This window comes from Pyrgilauda ruficollis, unplaced genomic scaffold, assembly GCF_017590135.1.
Source record: "Pyrgilauda ruficollis isolate IOZ18807 unplaced genomic scaffold, ASM1759013v1 scaffold31, whole genome shotgun sequence".
Taxonomy (NCBI): Eukaryota; Metazoa; Chordata; class Aves; order Passeriformes; family Passeridae; genus Pyrgilauda; species Pyrgilauda ruficollis.
The window spans coordinates 4,592,509-4,618,529 of record NW_024524489.1 but is presented as its reverse complement, the minus strand read 5'-3'; the positions used below and the strand labels follow the sequence as shown (position 1 = coordinate 4,618,529).

General features: G+C 39.2%; 1 protein-coding gene across 2 annotated transcripts in view; it reads right to left on the bottom strand.

Moving 5' to 3' along the window:
* Nucleotides 1-381: 381 nt before the first annotated feature.
* PSME4 (proteasome activator subunit 4) overlaps nt 382-26,021 on the bottom strand; it is a 44,063-nt gene continuing 18,423 nt past the window's right edge. For both annotated transcript variants that reach the window (XM_041473935.1, XM_041473936.1), the window contains 37 exons: nt 25,812-25,998; nt 25,063-25,152; nt 24,052-24,116; nt 23,801-23,951; nt 22,569-22,667; nt 22,150-22,219; nt 21,690-21,757; nt 20,984-21,199; nt 19,683-19,840; nt 18,982-19,077; nt 18,371-18,426; nt 17,783-17,839; nt 17,539-17,594; nt 17,358-17,456; nt 17,209-17,271; nt 16,959-17,054; nt 16,472-16,603; nt 15,723-15,932; nt 15,455-15,591; nt 15,172-15,225; nt 14,522-14,651; nt 13,844-13,925; nt 13,382-13,535; nt 12,727-12,796; nt 12,159-12,284; nt 11,669-11,821; nt 11,155-11,259; nt 10,595-10,686; nt 10,086-10,217; nt 9,288-9,496; nt 9,077-9,162; nt 8,226-8,354; nt 7,495-7,650; nt 4,373-4,535; nt 3,429-3,562; nt 2,495-2,629; nt 382-1,888 (listed from right to left, as the gene is read on the bottom strand). In XM_041473935.1, the coding sequence (XP_041329869.1) occupies nt 2,495-2,629; nt 3,429-3,562; nt 4,373-4,535; nt 7,495-7,650; nt 8,226-8,354; nt 9,077-9,162; nt 9,288-9,496; nt 10,086-10,217; nt 10,595-10,686; nt 11,155-11,259; nt 11,669-11,821; nt 12,159-12,284; nt 12,727-12,796; nt 13,382-13,535; nt 13,844-13,925; nt 14,522-14,651; nt 15,172-15,225; nt 15,455-15,591; nt 15,723-15,932; nt 16,472-16,603; nt 16,959-17,054; nt 17,209-17,271; nt 17,358-17,456; nt 17,539-17,594; nt 17,783-17,839; nt 18,371-18,426; nt 18,982-19,077; nt 19,683-19,840; nt 20,984-21,199; nt 21,690-21,757; nt 22,150-22,219; nt 22,569-22,667; nt 23,801-23,951; nt 24,052-24,116; nt 25,063-25,152; nt 25,812-25,998 (4,216 nt within the window). In that variant the 3' untranslated portion in view covers nt 382-1,888. The remainder of the gene's footprint in view (nt 1,889-2,494; nt 2,630-3,428; nt 3,563-4,372; nt 4,536-7,494; nt 7,651-8,225; nt 8,355-9,076; nt 9,163-9,287; nt 9,497-10,085; nt 10,218-10,594; nt 10,687-11,154; nt 11,260-11,668; nt 11,822-12,158; nt 12,285-12,726; nt 12,797-13,381; nt 13,536-13,843; nt 13,926-14,521; nt 14,652-15,171; nt 15,226-15,454; nt 15,592-15,722; nt 15,933-16,471; nt 16,604-16,958; nt 17,055-17,208; nt 17,272-17,357; nt 17,457-17,538; nt 17,595-17,782; nt 17,840-18,370; nt 18,427-18,981; nt 19,078-19,682; nt 19,841-20,983; nt 21,200-21,689; nt 21,758-22,149; nt 22,220-22,568; nt 22,668-23,800; nt 23,952-24,051; nt 24,117-25,062; nt 25,153-25,811; nt 25,999-26,021) is intronic.

Below are 26,021 nucleotides of genomic sequence, written 5' to 3'. Positions count from 1 at the left end.
TGCAGAACAGCACATGCAATATCTGCTCCAACACTTCATCAGCCAAGGATCCTTTAAAGATGATCCTCTGCAGCAAAGGCTTTCCATCACTTGTGAAGATTTAATTCTATCAGCAAAACCCTCTCCAACAAAAACTAGTTTCTCCAGTTCTCAGAAGTTAACAGGTGTTTTCCTGGCACAAGGTATTTTTCCATAAATGTAAAAGCTGATTTCCTAGACATTAGAACAAGATCTTTAATTAATCCTTAATGATGCCTTAACTCATTACCAAATCCCAGGACAAACACAGGCCTCATCCAATCTCAAAAGCACGGTAAAAACCTGAAGTTGCAGTCTCAAACCAACACATTTCCTCTTTAGAAATACAGGAAGATGCAGTAGTTACAAACAGTCCATTTATTGGGTCTTAAACTACGTACACAATTGAAATAATAATTTTGGCACTACGCTATACAGTGGTTACATCCGTGTGCTGACACTCCTTAAATACTGCCCCAGGAGCACTGCTGTGCTTGGAAATTTGGGATGAGCCACACAAAGGTCTCAGTGCTCCTGGGGGGTTTTGCATGAAAGATGAAACACACACCAGTTTATGAGTTATTTCCATGTACCTCACGTTCTATGAATGGATCACACCAGAATATGTGATGTCAGCATCGAGAAATGGCCACACGTGTTGCAGTAAAATCTGAATGAGACACAGACATGAGATACAGGAGAAGCAAAACAAACCCTCTCAGACACAAAGAGATATTTCTGTTAAAGAAAATAATTTAAAAAACTAAGAATGGCATTTGTTTTGATACAAAAGCCAGAACCACTACTGTATTAACATCTAAGTATGAATCTTTACAAATTAATCTCACAATGGTGTTATGTAAAAGGTTGCAAACTGTACAATGTTTTGTCAATGCAATGCCTCTACAATTTATACAGTCTTTTACAACTATGTAACACATATTAAACAGCTTGTTAAACAGCCAATTGATACCAGTCTCTTAACAAAGCTGCAGGCAAAAAAACACAGAGCTTCCACAATCTTCAAACAAGATATGCTTGCTCAATCTTTAGGAGAATACACTGTTAAAAACTGCCTTTCCACACTGTGCATACATTTCATTCCGTGAATTCAACCACCACTAACAGTCCGTTTCCTATCTGTGGGTTCTAATTACATGGAAACACCCATTTCCCCCTTAAAAATATGCAGAGAATCATAGATTTTTTTTATTCCACACATGGTCAAGACACCCCTGAAGGCCTGGCCAGGCAGCAGGAGCTGCCCATGCTGCACCCTGCCACCCCTGCACTGCACAGAGCTCAGCTATTTACATTTGCACAAGGGAGAGAATACAAAAAGGCAATGCTGCCCTGAGGTGGACTGGATGGTACTCAAATCCCAGTAGTGAAAAATAAAACTCTGAGGAAGGAAGGTTCCTGGGGTTGTGTATGGACTGGGGGAGGAGTTGCATCGGCAGAATTGGAGAGCTCCACTGGGAAAATTCCGGTTTGCGGCCGGAACTCTCTGGTTCTGCACATCATTAATGTCAGGAACAGGGGGCAGAAGAAGGGGGTGAGGGATGTGCAGTGTAGGTCACTGTGTGCAAGGAAGCAGAAACAAGACTGATGTGTGATGCAGGCCAAGGAGAAGGGTCTTGCCATGGACTCACGATGAGGCCCTGCAGGTGCAGTCTCAGGGTTCCCCCGGCTGCTGCCTGGGGAGGTGAAATTCCTTTTGAGTGGAACCAGGTCTCTACGTTTGTATTTAACAGTAGTTTTGATTAGGCATCAGGATTTCCAGCACAAAGTTGTCTACATGATCAATTTCTTTTGAGTTTCCTTTATTTCGCAGAAAAATTCCTACATCCTCACTTTCCCCAGGAGAAGCCTGAAAAGAAAGAAGAAAGAGTTCAAAACACAAATATTGCCTCATGCTCTCGTTCATATGAAAAGATAAATTAAAGCTTCTCTTGGAATACTGTCACAAAACATCACAATACAACAGAGATGGGAATCTTGTAGTGTAACAAAGAGAAACTCCAGGAATGGATTCACTCTTTGGGGACATGCCTGTGTGAAGAGCCCTGGCAGCAAAGCCAGAGTGTGGAAGAGGAAACCGAGTGATAGCAGCCATTCCCCATCCTGAGATGTAGGTGATAGCCTGGCCTGGGTGGTGTAAACTCCTCAGAGGCATCAGAAGTACAAAGCAGCACTTTAGTGGCACTGCCAGGCATTTAAAAGTCAGCCAACTGGCAGAAAACGGAGAAAAGGAACATCAATATTCAAGAAAAGAAGTGTAAATGTCTTAGCAAAGCACAGGGATGCACAGAAAAATGGGCAATATTTAACCAAAATAAATCTGACCAAAACCACTGAAAGATGCAAAGGGACGGAACTTGGCTGCAGCATTTTCCCTGAGGTTAAGGATTCTTCCTGACTCTGGAGTAGAATTCCTAAGAGTGAAGCTCATGGCAAAACCCATCAGCTGACTCACCTATGCATAATAGCAGGGTGAAACCAGGAGGTCAGTGAGCACCAGGAGTTGGTCATCTGTGAACTGCTGCTTGTGCTCCTGCCAGTTGTCGTGGTGGGTCCTCCGGAAATTGGACAGCGTCTTCTTCACCGTCATCTGCCAGCACAATTGGGATGGAGCTCTGTCAGTCAGGGACCCCAGCTCCACACCAAAACCAACGTTGGAGACAACAAACACAACTGCTCAGTACCACCAAGGCTTGGAGCACACCCAGCGGACAGGAGGGAATTCAGCCCATGATTTTAATTGTCACAGTTCTGGTTAGTCTTTTGAGCAGGGTCATGACTCTAACATTCTTATAAAAAGGATTTCTGGGCCTATAATTTCGAGCTAGGAAACATTTAGAGATTCTTATAAAATAAAAGCCAAGTGCTTTTCCCCCACTGCCTTTTTATTGTCTGTTTCAAAAGGGTGTTTTTGGTCTGAAAACAAAGCAATTCTTCATCTCACTCCTCTGGCTAACACAACCACAGCCAACAAAACCCAAGAGACAGGGCAAAACAACAGGAGTTAAAGGCAATGATTTCTTTGCCTTATTTCCAGGGCAGCTCATAACACTTCATTTCAAAAATTCCAGACTGATATTTTGGTTCAGGTTGATTTTTCCTAGAATGGCATGCACAAAAGGAACATCTTTAATGAAAAAAACCCACTTCCTCATTATAAATATAGTTCTTGCAGCTTTCAGTTTAGTGCTTTAAATTTGAAAGCAAGGACAGATCTACAAAAAATACTTAAAAGCAGGTCATGCTTTAAAACTACTAGGAGTCATTTAGTAAAAAGCAGAAATTAAGTATCTTAATGGGTTCCTATGCTTTTCCAGGAAAAGAGAACTAAGAATGAGTCACAGGTATTCAGCTGTGTTCTGTTGTATAAAGAGCTTCTGTATTTTTACCTCAATAGGCTGGGGATCATTGAGGTGGGCACTGAGATCCATGAGGAGCTGTGGCATCCAGGTGGGCACATCGTAGGGACTGGACAGGATGCAGGCACTGAGCCCGAGGACGCCGGCGTGGCGCTTCACCAGGTCTGCAAAAACAGGGCAGCAACACACCTCAGTTAAAGAAAATCAGCAACAACCCTCCTGGCACTGCAGAGACCTCCAGCTCTGCAGAAATCCAGAGACTTCTTCAGACATGAACTTATGGACCTCCAGATTGGTTCTGCTTCCTCACTCAGAATCCCAGATTCATTCTCGTATCTTTAATTTTTTACACCTCCTTCCAATAGGAATCAATCTGCAACTGCTGGACACTTTATAAACATTTCAAATGAGCTTCCCTCTCCCAAGGAAACTCATGAATAACTCAAGAATGACATCTCCAGGTTCCCTCTTTCTGCATTCAGAGCGTTTTCTCAAATCCCAGAACTACTGGACAATATGGAAAGCAAACTTCTGGGTCAAATGACTGTGACTCAGATGCATTTAATGCCCAGGCAGAAGCCAAAGTTCCAAATCAGGGTTAACTAAGGAGGTTTTCGTTCTGGTTTATTTTTTAGTTGGTTGTTTTGAGTTTGTTGTATGGTTTTTTTAGAATAAAAAACCCACACCGCTAACAAATAAAAGGTAAGGTGGGCAAGAAGTGAAACTATGTTGTGACTTTATTTATTGAGGAACTTGCTATTCCTCATCATCTGCATCCTTATCTCTGTGAACTGGAAACTGGAAAAACCTCTTTAACGTTAATTCTGAAAGAGTAAGAAATCAATTTAACATAGAAATACGTAATCAAAATATTTGCCTTTGCTGTGTATTCTTACCATTAACGTTACAAATCAAATTCTATGGCAATCTATGTTACCCAAAACACCCATTTTCTTCCTGAGCTGCTTTCTTACCCCCTGAAGGAATTGTGTCCCCCACTGAGGCCAGGTCCCTCTTCCTTTTCTTGGGGAGCCTCATCTTGCAGAGCTGCTCGAAGTGAGTCTGCATGGGCCCATCCATGGTGAGGAAGTTGCACTGCAGGAGCCCGCTGAGCGTGGTGGCAGCCATCTCCCTCACCTGGGCACACGGGGGACACAACACCATTTATTTATGCCACTGCTGCCCTTTTAAGCACATCCCACTAACCCAAGTGAGCAAATCTTGGTCAGCAAAAGCCTTTCAAGTATTATCCTGCTATTAGTACTTTATTAGATGGCTCTTTAAAATTAATCAACATGCTCTGCTGTAATACAGAACTACTGTCACAAAATTTGCAATAGTGACCTGCTACTCAAGCAAATAATGTAATTTAACTCCATTGTCAATAGAATAGCTATAGAGAGTTTAAAAACAAACATTGACCAAGACCAAATAATCAACCTGCTTCACAACAAGCTCAGTATTGACATCAGTTTTAAAGAAGGCTTTATTCAAAAGGATTTCATTTTTCCCCTGACAAAAGCAGAAGAGCTTTTCCAAGAAAAGGCAGGAGGAATGTTCCAGAGACTCGGCTGATTCTGTTCAACCCATAGCACAAGAATTCTTTAAAAGACACAACAGATGCTGGATTAATAAGCAACAAAACTTTATTATCAACAACTCAGTTCTGTAATGCTCCAGCATGATAGACTTCCTTGTCTCAAGTACCAGATCGCTGCACTACATGAATAAAATCAGAAATCCAGGTTGGAAAAATATTCTGAAGAGTAACATGGAACAACACTAAACAAAGAACAAGACTAGACTTGGCTTTCATCTAATTGCCAAGCCATTCAAAATACAGATCTCCTTTTCTATTCTTTTCAAAACAAGCCACAACACCTTGTTAGTGAATTCCAAGTAGAGACAACGACAATTCATCCTTGCTTTTAAAAACAAGTGATTAACCCATCAGTATTACTGATTTCTTTCATCTCCTCAAATCTTCCAAAGCCAAGAAGTCATAGACGTGTAAAACTGTATTTAAATTGGGAGTCCCTCCAAAACTCACTCTCACTTTCCATAATTACATTCTGACAAAAGCCTCCCAACATTTACAAACTTGCAAACCAAATCAACTGGTTGAGATGCTGCCACCAGATTTTTGAAAGGTACATTCTGTCACAGGTAACTGCAAACAGAACACTTGTCTCTGTGGAGCACAAACACCTGCTCTGAATCCAATGCAGCAGATTATAATAATAAATTACGTCCTTGAACATGATGTTCTGAGCCTCACAAAGCCATAAGTACAGCTGCAAGAGCTGCAATAATTACAGAGAGGAAGTTCAAATCAGCTCTTGAGACTCTGACCCATTCCATTTAAATTTCTACAAGGTACTATTCTAACGTGATCTACTTTGCTGACAGTGAAGGAGGAAGGATGAGGTGAGAGGCTGGCAGTGTTGTTTATCAGCAGTTTGTGAGTCCCTGAAGAGCTGAGCTATTAAATGAGACATGATGTGCTAATACAAGAGCCAGACACAAAGCAGCTCGGCTGGGAAGTGAGCGAGCTCTCAGGAGAGCTGGGTTCATTTACATCCCTACTCCCTGTATTACAACCACTTCAATTTCTAAATTAATCACCCAGCCAGAAGGAACACTTTGCTGTGAGAAGCACCTGGAAGAAAAGCCTTAAAAATCATTCAGGAAGCAGCTGATCACTCACAACCTCTGGCACTAAATAATTTATAAATGATCACACTCATGATGAAATACAGAATATAAAAACTAGAGGAATCTTGCCATCACCTATGGAGTTTGAGTTTTTTGGTCAGAAGGGATTGATCACTGTCTATGAAAGTGCAGCCATATCACAACAAAACCACTCAACAGCACAAGCCAAACCCAACTGTAGAAGTTGCAAGGAGCTACTTAAACAGAGAGAAAATACTCTCATTCCTGTAAAACTGCAGTGCAATATGAAAAATGCTTATCAAGATATTGAGTGCTGTGCATAGCAAAACAATCATCATCAGGTCTTGGTATCAAAATAAGCAAAAAAATAAAAGTATCTTAAAATCCAAGAACCAAAACCTCAATTCTATAGAGCAAAGACACCAAATCCTAGTCAAAGCTAACGATTCTCATCTTAAAAATCCAGCATTCAAAAACTACACAGGAATTACTCAGCAGGATACTGCATCTTGTCAGTTATTACCAAGAAAGGACAAGATTACTTTTCAGAGAAAAGTGAAAGCTTCCATGGCAACAGCATGATCCAGAGTGGTTATGAACACAGGTAGGCTTTTTGGATTTGCACCTCTGCTGTGCAGAGAGATAATTTGGTACATTTAAAGTAACTCAATAAATTGCATTCAAGTGAATAAAAGGTACTTTTCAAAATGGTGTGAGATTATGAGGTAAGTGTTCTGACAAACAACTTCTGTAGGATTCCAAGGTGATGCAGAATCTTTCTTCTAGAAGGAAAAAAGCATCCAAAAGTAGGATTTCATTGATATTTGGCAACTGCACAAACACCAGGGAAAATGATGGTGCAGGGGAGATAGGCCAGGCAGGAGGTTAACACTAAAGATTCTTCACTTTGCTTAAACATGACTTAAATTGACATATTTCAATGCAAGCCCCTCAGTTCTAAGTAGCTCCTGATGGAAATACAAAGAGTATTTTTTGTCATTAATATGGTATGATTAGATGTGAGGCAGACCTGCAGAGTAATAAACAGTGGTTTTACACACTTTTCACACAGGAAGGGATTTGACCTTGGATGCTGAATTTTCTACCAACACACATTTATAGTGGAATTAATAAAATCCCTATTTCATGCACTGAAACCAAGCTCCAAGCAATGCACCATTCTGTGAAAAAGAGGAAGCAGTGTAACTTTTAAAAAAGTCACTAATAAGAGTATTTTATTACCAACTATTTTCCTGGAATGGATATGAAAGAAACAAATCCTATAAAGCTCATTTTCAAAGCAGGAAGAATGCTGTGCTAGAAATACCTCCTGAATTAATTTACAGGTCAGCTTTTCCATAAAACTTGACAAAGGCAAGAAACAGTGGTGTGAAAGCAGTGCAGAGAAGGGATCACTTGCCTCGAGCTGTTCATCTTCCAGGAGTTTTATCACCAGCCACCTGATGTCATTGACTGCCTCGCTGTTGTTGAGGAAGATGAAGAGATTGTAGAACACCATGGTCTGGAGGTAGGTTAAGATGGTGTATCGAGCATGCCAAGAATTGCTTTTTGCTGTCTGCAGTGAATAAATCAGGGTGAGAAGGCAAAAATGTCAAAGAAAGCAGGCCCTTGATGGAAAGTGAACAATATTTAAGAAAGAAGCTTCTGGGGGCAATTGCAAAGAACTTCCTTTATTCAGGAAGGTTATTATTTTGTTTCATTAACCTTTTATCTCCAAAGTAGGCAGTTATTATTTAGGGAATAATTTTCACAGGCTTCACTTCCAAAGCAGATTGTTAAACAGAAACATATTGTAAAACCCTAAAAAATCAGATTCAAGGGCAGTTCTTTAGCTGACAACTCATGCTGAAACTGGATTTTGAATTGTTACGCTTATGAAGAGACTTAAAGTGATCCACTACTGAACCAAATGTTAATATATCAAAATGCTGTTCCATTTGTTATCAAAAGTAAGTGGCTCAAATGTTCACAAGATACACTTACTAAGTGTTTAAAACACGTGAAATAAAATCTTTCAGATCTAAATCAGTATTTGATTTGCTTAGAATCGTAAGTATTGTATACTGTTAAATAAAAAGCAGAGGATGCATGAGATGAGAAGAAGCTTTAAGCTGTTTAGACCACACTCACTTGTTTTAGCACCTGAAGTACCAAAGGCACTTGCTGAGGATACAGCAAACCCTGAGACATCAAGGACAAACACATCTTAGCATCTCTTTTGAGCTCATCGTAGCTGTTGTCGTTCTCCACAGGTGCAATCTAAATCAGAGCAGGGAGGCAACAAAGTTAGGAAATAGGCACTGGTGACAGCAAAATCTCAAAACAAGGGTAATCTCATGAAAGGACAGCTGTCTAGGAAAAATACATTCAATATAATGCTGAAAGATTAGCTGGGAAAAACAATCAATATGATGGTAAATATTCTCAGTAAATGATCAAGATATCCTGGTGAGATGTTGGTTCCCCACTGCTATTCTCTTGGTATCAAATCCAATTAATTTAATATTTTAGATCCAGGTCCAAAATTGAGACAAAGCTTTACCAAGGTCACTTCACTTCACTTTCACAGACCTTTATTTTATGGTCACATAGATTACTGTGGGGTAATTCATTGATGTTTGTGCACTTCGGGCACACACGTATGGATTATTTCAGAGAGGTAAGACTGGATGACACAGATTCAAAGAATACAACAATCAGAGGAACAACAGGTCCTGCTTAGAAAGAATTGTGTAGTCAGGAAACAAAAGAAAATAACTCAAGGTCCCTTAGAGAGTCATGGAATGGTTTGGTTGGAAGGGTGATCCAGTTCCACCCCCCTACCATGGGCAGGGGCACCTCCCACTAGAGCTGGTTGTTCAATGCCACATGTAACCTGGCCTTGGAATATTATAAATATATATAAATAAAATTACTTCATTTATTTTTACAATTCTTCTTTAATCAAACATAACCAATAAAGGAGAAATTAAAGGATGTACCTTGAAAAACAAAGGTAACAGCTGGAGTTGCTCTGTGACGGCTGTAGAGAAAGAACGTCCTGCACTCGCCATCAACCACTTCAGAACTGTTTGAATAAAGAGAAACTCTCACTGATTAAGAAGAAAAATATTAACAACCCTGCTACACAATCTGCAGACCTCAATCACCATGTGCTAAAACACCCCCCATTCCTTGAGCTCCTTAACTCACTGGTTTTCAAGAGTTTAATGCCCTGAGTTCGCTCGTCTTGTTCGCCGACTCCATTCTCTTCCATAACATGATTCTGGATTTCTTCATCTGCTTCCATGAGGGGTTTGAGGTTTTCAAGTATCCGGGTAGTAAATTCATGGACACGAGGAGATTTAGTTGCAGCAGTGTTTGGCAAGGAAACATCTATCATGAATATGTAGGTCAACACACTAAAAAAACAAACAAAGCCAGCAGGAACACAGAGTGAGCACGACTCTTGTCCAGAGAACAGTGACCTGTGAACTCTAAATGATCCAAAATCAATTGGGTGACCTTTGAGGGTTAACACTTAGAGAAAATTTCCTCTCATCTTCAATTCAAAGTTATTTACAACCAAATGTCTCTTCTAAGAGCTTTAGAGATGTCAAACATAAACATAGACAAGAAATTGGTGAAGCCCTGGCACAGGTTGCCCAGAGAAGCTGTGGCTGCCCCTGGAAGTGTCCAAGACCAGGCTGGACAGGGCTTGGAGCAACCTGGGATCATGGAAAATGTCCCTGCCCATGGCAGGGACTGGAAGAGCTTTAAGGTACCTCCCAATCCAAAACATTCTATGAATAGACAAATGAAAATATGAACATTCTGTGAAAAGACAAATATAGAGAAGTCATCTAGAATTTCTGAATCAAGTCTCTTAAATTATACATCTGACTTTTGTTACAAGCATTAATGCTTTTCAGGTTAATTATTTAGCTACCTGACTACCCAAATAAAATGAAGATTTAAAACCCAACCAGAACTGCAGCAGACAACACTGACCTTCCTATTCTCTCTCGGACGTTCTTGTAGACCTGGGTGAGTTTGGGCTCCAGGTACTTGAGCAGCCTGTGCAGCAGCTCTGGCACTCTCCACTCCTGCTGGGCAAGGCCCCCTTGCAGCACATAAAGGCGGCTGGGAACCACAACAGCTCATTTTTAATCATACAGAACATTCCTCCTTCCCCAGTCCCCTCCAGACTTTGTTTGGGAATGTGCACAAGTGTCAGTGCACCAGAGTGTCCTTCAATGAGCAAAGATGGGTAAAAATTGCCCAGTGAAACAACAGTACTGCTGCTCTGCCAGCCCCAAACCCTCTCATCCTGTTAAGTGAGTTATATTAAAAATATTATCATGAAGAACCTGCCATTGTGTGGGGAAAGTTAATTGGAAAGCATTGCCTTTGTCCTCCTCCCCTACAAGGCAGCTGGCACAGCATCCTCTCAATACAGCTTATCCAGGCTGTAATTCCTACTCTATTCTGCACAATAAAACAGTTCCAATTAATTTTACCAGGCATCTACAAATGATCCTCCTTCACCACTCAGTGGAGATTCCAACAGCAATTCAAACAACCAGTGCAGTTTCCTAGGATCTCTGCTCTCCTGGAAAAGAGCAGGGAACAGAGATGTAAATAATGAGGGGGGATTTAAAACGTAAATCATGTATAAAATAAGGTATAAACAAGGAAAGTTTTGACAGAGATTTTTTTTGCATCCCCTGGATTTATTTATTAAATAAGGACAACATTCAGGATGTTTTCACAATGAACCTCAATAGAAGAAAACCCCAATAAAACTATACACAGTTTTAATTAATTGGTAAATACAGTCAGAATAGAAGGATTTTTAGCTTCATTTTTGAGATATCTAATAACCACACCTGAATTTTGCTAATTAGGGTTCTGGCTGACAAGCTACACTAAGTTTTGCTGAGTGATGTGAAAGAATTATTGACCCAAGATATTTGTGACCTATCACTGACCCTGCTGCCCAGCACCACAGCTCCCAACTCACTGCAGGAATGTTAATCCACAGTGGACCCAGCTTTAGAGACAGAAATGGAATACTTACACAGGAGGTGGCAATGCAGGTGCCCCAGTCATTGTATGTTTCCACTGTGATGTTGGATAAAGCTGTTCGAAGCAATGGACACAGAAGGTTCCAAAGTTTTTCCACCTGCCCAGCAAAAACACAAGAGACAAGATTTTACTATTTTACTTTTACAAGATTTTACCCAGCCCAGATATTAAAATGCCTTCTTTATTTTTGCACTAATTCTCCCAGGATTATTTTTTGGCATAGACAGCTAGGCCTAAATGAAATAAATATTTAGCAGTCCAAGGAGGACACAATCACTTATTCCTAATGGAAATTACAAACCACATCAACTTTGCCATCTCCTTAACACCAAACTGTTCCTAGATTAATACTGGAGCATTTTCCAAACACCTGGCAAGAACAGGCACCAAACAGAGCAATGAATTGTGTTCCAAGTTTGGCAATCAAGACCTCAACTTCTAATTGAGTTAATAATGTGAAATTACTCTTTAACTTCCAAGAATGCTCAAAAATACTGCTCCAGCACCTTCTCAAAGGTCCAGTGTTTAGAACCTCTTATGAGGCCAGCTATGATTTCAGCTAGACATCTCTGGGTGCTTTCGTGGGAGTCTGCGACCAGTTGCTCCAAGTGGGGCTGAAGAACTGGCAAAAAGGCATCATCAAAGTTTCTGAAAAGGCCCTGGAAAACAAGAGGGGAAAGGGTCTTCAGCAACTATCTAAAACACTGTCTTCCCAAGAACATCATAGAATTGTCAAACATTTAAGTTTGAATGTGCAGAAAGTGAAAGCACTTTGCTTTTTCAAAGAGCATTATACACTAGTGTCCTTCAGACCATTACAATACTCTAAATATGTTTCCCTAAGTAGTTAATCAGAAGAGAGGATTAATGGAATTACCCAGAGCAGCTTTAAAAATCAATGTTTTGCAACAGTATGAGACCAGAAGTCTGTGGCTTTTCCATGCTCTGGGAATTGTCTACAAAATGAGAGCAATTTAGTGATTGAGCTCTCCTTACCTTGAAGAGGCAAAATCTGCGAGGATTAAATTTGTCCTTTCCCTTTCTGTCTTCTAAAGACAAAAATTTTATTAACTGCTCAACAAACTTGGGATCAGAAAAGTGATCATATATAATTTGTTCCTCCTGTAACAGGAAAAAAAAAAAGGATTAGCTTTGAGGTGATGCTTGTCACAGTAATATCTCAGTCTTTACAAGTCCCATGTTTCATTTGCATTCTCAAGGAAAGAAATATCTTGGTTATCCATTTCCCCTTCCACTTTAGAGGGAATTACCAAAACCCCTAAAAATTAGTCCTTCCCACTGTCATTAATGAGCTTGTTCTCAAGTCTGATAATGATTTGAAAGGGAACAAGAAAGAGCTCATTAATACAATTATTCCATGATCCCTGAGAGAAAAGCAGCAATACATTAAAATAACAACTCCTTCTGGTATGCTGACACAATAAGAATTAGAAAAGTACAATTAAAAGCATCTTGTGGCAATCTCCACAGTAACCTGTCAACAATATTAAGAGAAGAAAGGAGAAGTACTATTAAAAAACCCCCACAAACTTGCAGCTTTTACCTCTGTCAGCTCATCCCTCCTTCGCCCAAGCTTTGGTTGCTGCTCAGCTGGAGCATAAACTGTCATAGTTCTGAATATTAAAAACAAAAGAAAAGTAATAAAAAACTAAAATAATAAACAAAAATACACTAGCACATGTTGTTGCTTTCTATGGTGTTGTTTTCTATGTTCTCAATAATAAATAGAACTTATCCCCAACTCCAAAAGACTGAAATTTAAAGAAGAAAATTTACAACACAATAAAGTTTGTTATTAAAGGTTTTGCTATACAAGCAGCCCAGAATTATTAGGGATAGAATACTCTATATATATCTAATTCCCAATATGAATATTTCATTTTAACATTCATGTTAAGCAGCAGTTTAACAGCCATGTGGAATTTGTGCCTATATCCCATATAAAGAGAAATGGGTAGAAAAGAAATAATAAACAAAAAGCCCCAAACCAACCAACACAAAACCCACTGAGAAGTGGTAAAACAAGCAAGAAGCACAAAGGAAAAAATAAATTGCCTTTTCTTTTTTTTTTGTGGTTCAATCAAGTTAAATACATGTATATAAGAAAAACTAAAAATCATAATAAACCAGGATTTTATTTCCCACAGAATTTTTCCTGCTGACTCTCCCAGTTCCACCTCAATGCTAATGCTACTCACTGGGGCCAGGTGTAATATCCCCAGTGTGTTTTCTCCACAAAACAGCAGGATTCCCAGGCTTCCTTGGTCTTTGGTAGGCTCTGGCTGTTGTAGTGCAGCCACTGGTTGTCAGCTCTGTCACCAGCTTGGATGCTGGAAGGCTTCAGAGTCCCACCTGATCCAAGAGGAAAATGAAAATTAACATGCATAAAAATGATAACAATACATAAAAATTAAGGAGACATACAAATTGTTCTCACAAATTACAAGGTTTTCAGAGAGGAAATCACCCCCCAAAGCAAAAAAAAACCCCAAACTGAAAAATTACCCATTATACTACTTCTGTATCATATTTACCTATTTGCTTAGAATATTACCAACCAGGAAGAAAAGATCCTGATTCTATGTTTAATTTAACCAGAAAAGCTTTAGAAAACATTTTAGGATAAATGTAAGATATGCCTTATATCAAATAAAACATACTTATTTCGTAAGGGCAGATGGGCACTTTCTTGTGAGTTCTCTTAAGCTGCTTAAGAATCCCAGCCACAGCTGAGATGGCCACCTAAAGAAAAGAAAAAAATGGGCATTAATGTGCTCATTCCATACATTTCCCTCAGAAGGATGTGGGTCATCATCCCTAAAAAGCCATTGAACAGTGGAGTGAACCCATAAGGAAATAATCCTGGTTATTTCAGGGGATAAAGAACATTAATTACTTTACAGGCCAGATAATTATTAGTGAGAATTTTGTTTTAATAATTTGATTTTAATATTGTTTTAATATTTTTTGGGGGGAAAAGAAGGTTTGTTTTGAGCCTCACTGAGGCAGGAACAGAACAAATGAAACACATTGATGGCTCCCTTCAAATAACAAACTGCAGGTGGGAAAAGCAGCCATCTGCAAAAGAAATTCTGCAAAAGAACTCTGAAATAAATAAGGACTCAGCCCATCCCACATCTTCACAGTTTACAGATTTACACATGTCACACTACAGCACTGCCAAGACTGCCATTTCTTGGACTGTGAATTTTGCACACGTGCAGAAGGGGGAGAAGGGAGTTCCAAAATTTTGTGTTTTATCCCAGCAAAACCCTCTGAGCACTTGATGTAAAAGTCAAAGAGCTGCAGACCCAAAGGAAATCCTTGTCCTGGCTCACCTTCCGAACCACGATCGCGTCGTGGTTGAGACACTGCACGAAGAATTTTATGGCACGGGGGGGCAGGACCCTGTCATCCCTCAGGAGCAGGGACAGGAAGCCAATGCTTATGTGCTCGAACTTCCAGGGCCTGAAAAAACCCCAAATATTCAAAACAGAGTGTAAATAGCGAGGTTTATGTACTGGTTTTACTCAGAAATTATTACGTGTATCAAGATTAAGGAAATACATAAATTAATGGCACTGCTGTAATTGATGAGCTTAACTTATTTTGGAAAACCTCCAGTGTTCTGAGAACACACAGGTGAAAAAATATAAAATACATGGTGTAAAATACCTATAGGGATATTATTTTACAAGATTTTTAACACAAATACTATGGGAACAATTGGAATCTATTCTGATGTCAGTGTTACAGACAGAACCAGAGCTTTTTTAATTAAAACAAGATTAAAAACCTCAGTAACAGGCCAGACTAATTAAGGAAAAAGCTGAACTCCAAGATGCAATGATGCCTTATATTAACAAATCAAGCTCCCAGTGCAAATAAGTCCAAGACCATGGTAAATGTCCTCCTGGATATTGATCCATGCAACCACCTCCAATCCACCCCAAAAAAATGCTTTCATGCACAAAAAAGGGGAACTTACAGATTTCTCTGTTCCACACAGTCCAGCAGCATGTTGACCAAATTTTCATAGTTCCTGAGAGAAAGAGAGGGAGTTATCAACCACATGGTACTGAGAGATCCACTGAAAAACAGAGGAAAAGCTCCTCAACAAAAGGTGTGTGAAGGTGAAAAGGAAGAGACACAGAGGAGATAGAAGTGTAGAGAGAAGATGCAGCCCAACAATCTTTGGACATTCTGGATTTTTCAGTTCAGCCACTTTGGATGATAACATTTAATGTGCTGTTCAAGGAAGCTGAACTCACCTCAGAGCCTCAGCACTCTTCTCCTTCTGTCGCTGAATTCCCAACTGAATTTCCTCTGATCCCAGAGCTGGGAACTCTGAACTTGGCTGTCCTGACTTCTGCAGCAGAACAGCCACCTCCATGCATTTCTCTGGAACCTGTTGATGGACAATGCAAAGATTTGGGACTTGACCTTCCAAGTTTTTAATGCCTCTGCTTTGGAACCAGCAGAGTAGAGAATTTCCTTGTCCATAAAGACAAGCCTGAACACAAGGAATTGGTCACTCACTGCAAAATCCAGCCCAATGGTTTCATACTGCCGATGGATTTTCTCTGCCAGGTCATCAAAGAGTCTGACTATGGAGGGTTTTTCCAAGGACATGGCTTTGCTAAGCCCAGAAGAGACAATTGCTGGCCACGTCTGTGCTATACAATCCCAGTCGTGCAGATTGGCCAAGCACACCCCGCTGTGATTCCCAAGCAGACAATATAAGGCACCCTGTGGGACGGAGGATGGGGTTGAGGAAGGTTAAAGCTCGGCTCATCCGCGATATCGACACACGCACGCGCCCACACAGGATAAAAACTCAGCTGCAGCTACCAAATCATTAAAATGCCCATAAACATTCAGCCTCACAGTGCAAAATCTTCAGTAATTTGACAGAGTCCTCTTCATTTAATGAGACTGGAAGTCCTGCCAATTAATTTATCCACAGATTGGCTGCCTGATTTCTCAATTATGTTAGAGGAGATGATTCACAACTGCTTCACCTTGACTACAGCTCCTCAATTTCCATTCCTTAACTTAAAAATAGGTGCTAACTCACATTTTGGTAATACCTGAGCATACAGGGAACATATTTAAACACAGTATTTCTCTTGAAAATAGATCTAATACAAATAATTCCTTCCACCAGTCATGCCTACTAGCCATGAAAATATCTGCTGATAAACAAGCAAATCCCACTTTCCCCATTAAAAATTCTAATCTAAACACTTTCAAAAGACAGCCACAAAACCAAGTTAATGAGGCAGTACTTTAAATTGCTTCTGAGTGACATCTTGCCGGTCGGGACGCAGGAATTCCAGAACTAAGGGAATGATATCTCTGCAACAGAAATTGTAGGTTCCCAGAGCTGTGAAGAATGCTTGCTGAGCTTTACTTCTGACCTGAAACAAAAAAATTATTAAATAAAAGTAACATCCTCATCCATTTCAGTTATTTATGCATAAAGTTTTTATCATGTATTTGTGCACAGAAACAAAATTATTTGTGGAAGGTTGTAAACACCCCACCCTGTTTATAAAATCCTACTTCTTTTTTTCTGGCATTTACATGAGAACAGCTACAAAGTTACAGAAGATTTTTTATGTTGCCAGAAATGAGGTGTTTTGAAGTGCATTTGAAAAGCAAACAGCCAGAACAACAGATTTAGGATGTAGAATCACTTGAAGAGACCAACAAAATACTCCATAAATTTAACAGGGGCTCAGTTTACTCAGTTGAAAAGGGGCTGCTCCTCACCTGCCCATAAGAACTCGTGGACAAACACAGAAGATCCCTGATCATCTCCTGGTGGGAAGTTTTGTATTCGCAGCCTTCCATCGTCAGAGTTCTCAGCTGAATTCATGGGAAGCACAAAGAAAGGACAGATTGTTTCTACATTTCACACATATAAGAACACCACTGCAGGAATATTGTTACGATGACATTTAGCTAACTGTGCAAAGCAGCTTTTCAAGCAAATTAGTGGGGATTGAAGGGGAAGAATTACCTCATGCTGCAGCATAACCCTGTCGATCAGCAAGGCTCTGATGTGTTGCTTCTTTCCTTGAAGCTGTAAAAAAAGGCATCCTTTGGGTTAGATTTCAGTATCAGATCTTGAAACCAGGAACCAAAACTTCACAAAGCCAAGCCACTGACCCTGTTCTCCATTGATTTTTTCACTAGATTGAAGCTTTTCCACCGTGAATCAAACTCATGCTTGTGAGACCCTTGGAATTGCAAAACAACACTGATAATCTGTGGAAAGAAAGAGAGGATAAGAGTGATTGTTTTGCAAAACAAGTCATCTGGCCTTAAGTCTCACAAATGTAAAGCATACCTTTATTATGAGAAACAAAGACTTGGTATCATCTTCTGAATTATCAAGAATGTAACCTACAATTGGGAGAAATGAAATGTATAATCAGACAGGAAAAGAGCTTTAAATATCAGTAATGATTTTGTTTCTGTAAAGCTTCACTTTCAGAATTACAGGCAAAGTAAACAAATACAATTTCCTCATCTATAAAATCATACTGAAGTATGACAGAGTTGGTTTTAGTTACAGGAGTGGCCAAACTTACGAAGCAATTTCCTTGTAACCCTTGCAATTGTTTCTCTGTAATTCTCCCTGGATAAATCTAAAAGAAAACAAAACATTTTCTGTTAATCATACAACAGCATACAAAGCAATTTGTTCTGGAAAGCCAGAGCAGACTATTCAGAACTGGCAGTATGAACTATTATAAAAATAACCATTTGTTATATCTAAGGACATGGCAGAGTTGGTCATAAAAATCTATTTCTATGAAGAGAAGAATCAAAATTATCGTCTCCAAAAGAACCCACCGTTTTTACAAAAAAACAACAACAACAAAACCCCCCCCAAAAAAACCCAACAAAAAAAACCCCAAAAAATCCCAAAAAAAAAAAACCACAAAAAACTCCCCAAACCAAACAAAAAAAAAAAAAACCAAAAAAAAAAAAAAAAAAAAACCAAAACCAAACAAAAAAAAATGCACAAAAAAACCTACAAACAATAACAACAACAAAAAAAAACTCCAAAACCAAACCAAAACAAAGAAAAATACCCCCCAAAAACTCCAAACAAACAAAAAACAACAAAAAAAGCAACACTTAGAGCCTATCTGAACAGACAGGGATCTACTCACCATATTCAACACCAGTGTACAGCTTTGTCTCTTCTAAAGACACCAGACTTGGGACCCTGCATGAAAATCAATTATTACTACACATTACACAAATAATGAGGTATGTGCATTGCACTGGCATTTAATTCATTTTAACAAGTTAAATGTCATGGCTGTAGCACACTGACTTCTAGATTTAGTAATAGTGTGCCTTAGTTCTCACATTTATAAATTAATCATTTAATGGTTAATTTAAAGGTTTAATTTAATTAAATTAACCATTTAATGGTCTGACCCTTTGGGTCAGACTTCGTCAGAGGCAGGGATACCATAAAGACACCTTGAACCCAGAATTTTGATTTCCCAGTTAACAGAACCTCATCAGTTCTATTAAACAGGCAGGAATTTGGTCTCTGTCAAGCCTGTGAACACACATGGCTCCCTGTTGCAGGGAAGGGCTGGAGAGTTGGAGTCCTTTCCTGACATGTGAATTTTTTTTATCTTGGTATTTACTATCAGTGTTCCCTATAAGCAAGCAGTTGTGTGACAACAGCAGTAAGCAAGCACTAAAACCCAGCATGAAGGAACATAATCACTGAGAATGTTAGGGATACAAAATAAATGTTACTTACAGATGAGCCACCTTTTCTCCTTTGAGAGGAGGCAGAATGTTCCCAGAGCCAATCAGGCAGTTGTGCACAATGGCAAGACACTGCTGCACATCATCTCTTAAACAATGAGGAAAACCTGGTTACTTATCTGTTAATTGCTTGAAAATACACAGACAAACCACTTTTTTTTTTTTAAGTTTTATGGAAGGTTTTTCTTTAGTTGCATCATCTCTAAGCACAGGAGGAAGCACTGCAGAAATCAAGCTGGGCTCTTTTCAGACAATCTAATTTGTTTACAAATCCCAATATTTAACTTCATTTTCTGGAAAACATGGGAGATTTTATATTTCAAAACTGTGCAGGTAAGATAAACTAATGTGAAAATTGCTTTGAAGAATTTTATGTAAATCTCAGACAAAACCTATGAAATAACTCCTTACCCCAAGGCCAAGACAATTCCTTCTGTCCATGGGGACGATGAGGGAATACTTTAGAGTGAATATTTTACAGTCTGAATATAAATTAAAATGCAAAATGTGAACAACTTCTTTCCTGTGTTACTTTAAGGAAATCTTGATGCTATCTCAGCTGAAGTAGGAGCTTTGGAAATCTTAAAATAACATCAAAGTACAAATTATAGCATTTTCCTCTCAGTTTTTGTACTGCCTCTGTGACTGGCAAGAACTACTAGGAAAGGACACAGGCACCTTTCTCCATCCTACCTGGACATTTCCAGCTCTCCAAGTGCATAGAGCTCCAGCCTGGTGAGCTCAGGCTGCAGGAATGTATCCAGCAAATAAAAAGCAAAGCTTATTTCCTCAGATGAAGGAACGTGCCACTGGATGTCCAAGTTCCACAGGTCACCTGGCTTACCCCAGTCCTGCAGCAAATAAAGATGCTTCTTATTAATCAAGCTACTTCATTAAAACACTAATTTGTGTTTTTAAAAAAACAGCATTTAATATTATTAAAAAAACCCCAAACACATGGGAACTAGCTACTGCTATAAAGTAAAGCAGTTATCCTGACAAGTCTAGGAAAAACACCATTACCATAAAATCAAACAGAAATCCCAATCCTATGTATGTCTACACATACTTAGAAAATAACACATCTCTGAAAGCACTAAAAGGAAAAGGACTGAACTGGTCTAATTGAAATATAACTTAATCATTCCTTTGACTGGATATAAATTCAGACACTTCTTAAGTACAACTCAGACCTTTCATACTCCCATAGAGAACAGCAAAGTCATTGTAAACTTTTTCAGTTTCAGAGGAGGAATTTAAAATGACTGTGTGCTTGTCAGTTTTTCTGGGGTTTGTTGATTTATTTGTTTTGTTGGAAGTTTTTGGTGCTTGGCATTTAGGATATTTTTGCTTGTTTTTAAATTATTAACCGACCCAAATGGATGTCCCCATCAGTTACAAAACTGGACTAGCTTTCAGTAACAAGAGATTATCTGCAATTGGGAATTCTGTAAAAACACTTCTCAGCAAAATGCAGTTGTATATTGAAACAGGCCAGCTGAAAATTGCTGCCTTTAAATTGGAATATTGATAAATTGACTTCAAAGTCTTAACAGCAGACCAGCACATGACTTCTGACAGTTTCAGTAACTTTTAATATTGCCACTTTTCCTTTATTTTATCTCAAGCTCATGGTAGAATCATTATTTGTCACTCTGCTGACCTGTAAAACACCACATCTCCTTGCTGTGTATTAACTTATTGTAGTCATGCAGTCATGGTAAAAAACATAACATCACAAACCACTAGTAAGTCATATAAACTACTCAAAACTATAAAACTACTCAAACAACAGCATTCATTTTTTGCTACCAATATACTTTAAATCAATTGTCATTTGCTCTCTGTGTCAAAGCCCAAAGCATCACTTCCCATTGCTGCTACCACCATCCAGAAATCTCCAAATAAAACCATAGAGCATACAGCTGCTTTTAAAATAAAACAAACCAACAAAAAGTCAAATCCTCTAATCCTAAATAAATGAAAATCCTTGCCTTGATAGGAAAGTATTCAGAAAGAGGCTTGTCAAAGCCACCTGGCACACTGCAGTACTCTGTGGGGTAGATAAGTGTAGCAGAACGAAGAAGATGGTGCAGTAGGTTACAAGACAGAATGTAACCCTGCTTACAGGTTAAGTGTAGGGTGCGCTGCAGTATCTTCCCAAACTGCTCCCTGTACTGTAGCAGCTTCTTGCCATCCACTCGAGTGATCTGGGGGCACATGAGAGACATTGCAAACATCAGTCTGCTCCTGCAGGGCTGGACAGGGTCACCCTGCTCAGCCCAGCTGGGCCAGGCTCCATTCTCCAGCTCCCACAGCAGCTGGAAAAGTTTCAGTGATGCCATCTGCTTGACCCCATGCTGAATTTTCTAGCAGTACTTCTGTATTTTCTTAAATTAATTCTAAAATGTTTCTATTTACCAAAAAGCTTCTTATGTTTCTCCCTGCATTGATCCCTGTTCTTTCACTCCCCCTCAATAATTGCTTTAATTTCATCCCACATGCAACACTGTATTTATTTGCTTCAAACAACAGCCACTCATGTTGCATTCAAAGTTAGGCAAAAACCAGAAGCTCTCCAGTGGCAATTACACAGCATTTACATTGCTTTAATAAAAGGGGTTTTTTTTCTCCTTTCAGGGGCAGGATTAAGCAGGATTCTGTGACACACAACCATGGGAAGAACATTCTTGGGAATACCTCTGATAAAAGCTGAAGATTCCAGAGGAGCTCCTTATCTAGTTCTTCATCATGTAACACATCATCATCTAGAGGAACAAGGGATAAGCACTGCTGTCACCACACTGCAGCCAAGTTTTCCAAACAAGCTGCATCAGAATCCAGAGGCTTCCATCCCAAAATCTGACACCCAACCCTCCAACTCACACTGCACCCATATCCAGCTGGAAGTCACTTTAGCTGATGTACCATCCTGAAATTGAGGAATGTCTGGAGACATTTCAAACTGCCTTATTTTTAAGGAATCATGGTCTTGCAGCAGGACAGATTTTGGCCTTGAAATTGTCACTTTGGGTTTTTTAGAGAGAATAATGGATTTGTCCATTGCTGACATGAACTTGTGGAAAACATCCACCTTTTTATGCTTAATAAAAATCAACCCAAAAGCAAGCCATTAACATTGGAAACGTTAGAAACTTACTGCCTGTGAGGTGAGTTATGACGTTGCAGCAATGTGGTACAAAAAGCTTCAAGGACTCCTCGGGGCGGCACTGCAAACAGCATCACAAAAAGTCCATTTTAAAACAAAACATCTGAGGCAATTCAGCACACACACTGATAAACATCTAAGACTAGATTGCATCCCAACTCCAATTCAACCAACAGTCAGCCTGACTTCATGACTCTTAGTCAATAAAACCTAAATTTAACAAAAAAGCAAGATAAATACCATAAGAATTAACCTCCTGAAATATTGCTATATGCAACAAGCCAATTTTAGTAATATTAAGAGCCACCTGTACTGACATGAAAAAAGTACAGGTATTACACAGGAAAAATCAGCAACTTTAGCTATTTTTTTCTTAAAGAGGGAGGGAAGTTAAGAGGATTTTCTCTCACTTTTACTGCAGCTCGGCACATATCGGCAACCATTCGACCAGCAACTCTTGTCTCAAATATATTTGAAACAGCAAAGTTAAAAACCTTCTCCAAGGCAACCTGAGGACAAAAAGATGGAGGCTGCTTTTTAAAAAAACCAAACAAATTAGGTATTCCAAAATGTTTGATGTTACAAAGAAGGAAAGAAGGCACTATCTCTACACAACCCTGTGTTCTTTTGAACCAAAACCCCACAATTCACACAGGAGGAAAAAAAAAAAAATCAGAATAGAGAGCCAGAGAAAGCAGCTCTGTGGAAAGCCTGAAATGTTCTCTTTCAGAAGAGAGGAGGTGGATAACTCTTGATGACTAATATAAGTTTAGGGTAATTCTGAAAAACTACACAGAAAATGTTTTCCAGGAATAAGTCACAGGCTGATGACAGAAAAACTTATTTCACATGTCACAATGAAGGAAAGCCAAGACAACCCTTAGTTAACAAATAAATAGGGAATTAAGGAGCAACTATTTAACTATTTTTAAAGCAGATTATTTCCATCCAACAGCTTGCAAGGCAAGCTCAACTATACACAATGTAGATCCCACTAATACTTTAATAATGGACAAATAGGAAAATACAAATTAAATACTTAATGACAATAAGAATCAATGTAAGACTTGTATTTACCAAAAGATTCCAAACAAAAATCATACCCAATGTTCAAAATGTACAAAATCTGGCATCTCCAACTATATATTCATTTAAATAGAAATATGGTAATCCAAACTACAGGGAAAGAAGCTGTCCATGTAATAACCCAGATTCTCCACCCTCTCCCTCTGAGTTATTTTAATCCAGGTAATTTTTCTGATCCCATTAACCACACAGCTCCTTGAACAGCCTCTTTGGCCCAGCTGAAGAAGTGGCAGGGAGAAGGAGAGAAAAGGAAAGCAGGGGCTTGGGTGGGTCAGCATTATAAAGACAGGAAAATCCACAACCTAAATTGTTACAGGGATAAACTGTTGGAATGATTTCTTTTTGTGTTTATCATTGGTTTGCAGGAAAGCTCTGTAGGGATGTAGATAAAATCATGAACCAAACTGACATGAATTCAAGCTGCCCCCCTCAGCTCTTTTCTTGGTTAAATGTGGAAGTTCACATTCACAAAGGAAGGAAGGGTTTGAATGCACCAGCTGTTGTCAATCCAAAATTAAGTTTCCTAAAAGAGATTAAAAGCTCATGTTCTACATACCTTAAAGATATCCTTTGAACACTGGGTAAGGATTGTACTGAAAGTAGAAGAGAGACCCAGTTCCACCAGACTCTCCAAATGAGTCATTTTCTCTGTTTCAGTCTCCTCTCTGGTTTGTTCTAATGTGCTGCTCTCTATAAGTCCAAAACATCTACAGAAATAAACCCAGTAAGTGCAGGGTTAGTAAGTGAAACTGGAAAGTTTTATAGAGTTTTTCATGCAAAGCTTTCCCCTAGCCTTAGCTCACTCACCTATCCATAAACTGCAGCACAAAATCCTCAAATTCAGCAGATGCAGAGCACAATTCTCTCTCCACCTACAGTTTTCCAACACAAAGGAAACACATGAGGTTGGCTTTTATTAAGAAAACAAAGTTTATTTCCTATATTAACTACTACCAATGTCTAAGTGAGAACATGCTCCAGTGTACTTCCCGCCACACAGACTCAAGTGTTCCATGAAACAGTTATTACAGGTTCTTGACACTGTCCTGTCCAAATTTCCTGCCCTGGCTGTATCCAAATAACCTCTCTGGTGAAATCAGGTCTGCCTCCATGGATACAACCTTTGGCCTCACCACTGATCCTCCTTTGCAGCAGGAGGTCAGCGAGTGCCAGGGTGCTGCCAGACCTGCTCTCCAGACAGAGATTTACATTAAATACTCACTGAACAAACTCCTCTTTGTTTTTGAGTGCTGCAGCTCTGGAGCAATGAAATTCACCTTTTAATTTGGGCAACCTGCAGCTCTCTGAGCTACAAAGTGTTCCAGCAACAAACAGGTGTGGTGATAAGGGGGATAAAACTCACTGTCTAATGCTGTTACTATCTCCTGACTGGAAGAGATTAACAAATATCTGAAGGGAGAGCAATAGGATCTCAATCAGGGAAGGGAAACAGGACTTTAAAGAGGAGCAGGGGTTTCTTTAGGAAGAAAACAGCCCTGAAAAATGAAGGAAAAAACCCATCTAAAGCACTATTTAAAATAACTACAGAGTCCAACATCCTCCCCAAGGCAGGGAAAGCTCCAGGTTAAATAACACCACACAGGGATATGAGCAATTTAGTTTCGACATAGAAACATTAAATTGCCTGAATTTAACATTCTCTACAACAAGCTGTGACTAAGAGCCATTGTTAAAGCCTATTTGCACACTGGTATCAGCTCCACTGATAGAAACAAACAGGATTCATATCTTTGCATACAAAAATTAAATTGAAAACTAAGCTACAGCTTTGTTTTTGTATCAGCCCATCACTCTTACCTCTGAAAGATCATCTCTTTCTTGCAATACAGATGAACAATCTACTAAAGGCACCAGAGTAGAAAATGTTGCAATGAACTGGAATGTAATCTGTTGAGAGGTACAAATAGCTCTTTAATGAGTGTTATTGTATCTACAATCTACAATTAAGGTATAGGATCATTCTTTAGGATCTGAATTATACTAAAAAAAGCAAATTAATCCAGAAATCAATTCTTCCACCCTAAAATTTCAACAGCTATTTCAGATTTCATATATAAAACTTAACAGGCAGCACTGTAAAAACAGCCTCAATTTTTTAAGGAACACAGTCATTATTCTGTGCTGAACTTGAAAGGTACAAAACCCCAATATTTATATTGTTTTAAGCCAATTAATATGAATTTCTGAAAACATGGACTTTTGTAACTTAATATAATGAAAACCTACTGATAAAGGGCTTCCTTTTGATCTTAAAAAAGTAGGAATATTTGCTAGGAGCTGTGGAGCAGCTATGTAATCCTGTTGTTCAGAACAGCCCAAAAAGCCAGTACAATGCTTATCACAACTATTTTGCCCCGTTACATGAGCCAAAGAGGCTTGTAATATTAAATTTTTAGGAATAAAATTGTGCAGAAAAAAAAAAAAAAGTTGATAAATTCTGGACACAGGAGTTACTTGCTTTCAGAGAAATATTAAAACATTCCTATATAAAATATTAATTAGTTGGCTGGTTATCTTCTAAAAAAAGGCAATATCTGTACACTCACCATGCACTTGCTGAAGTCATTTGGGTCCACCCCAGGCAAGGCTCTCATCAGCAGAGGTAGCATGTGTGTGGGACCCTCAGGGAACCACTTCCCCCCGGACACCAGGCTGCGAGCCACGCCAATGACACAGCTCAGGGTGGCTGTGAGCTGATGAGGCTCCGTCAGGGTCTCAAGTGCAGGATATGTTCTGTAAAATGGGAGGCAGGCAGA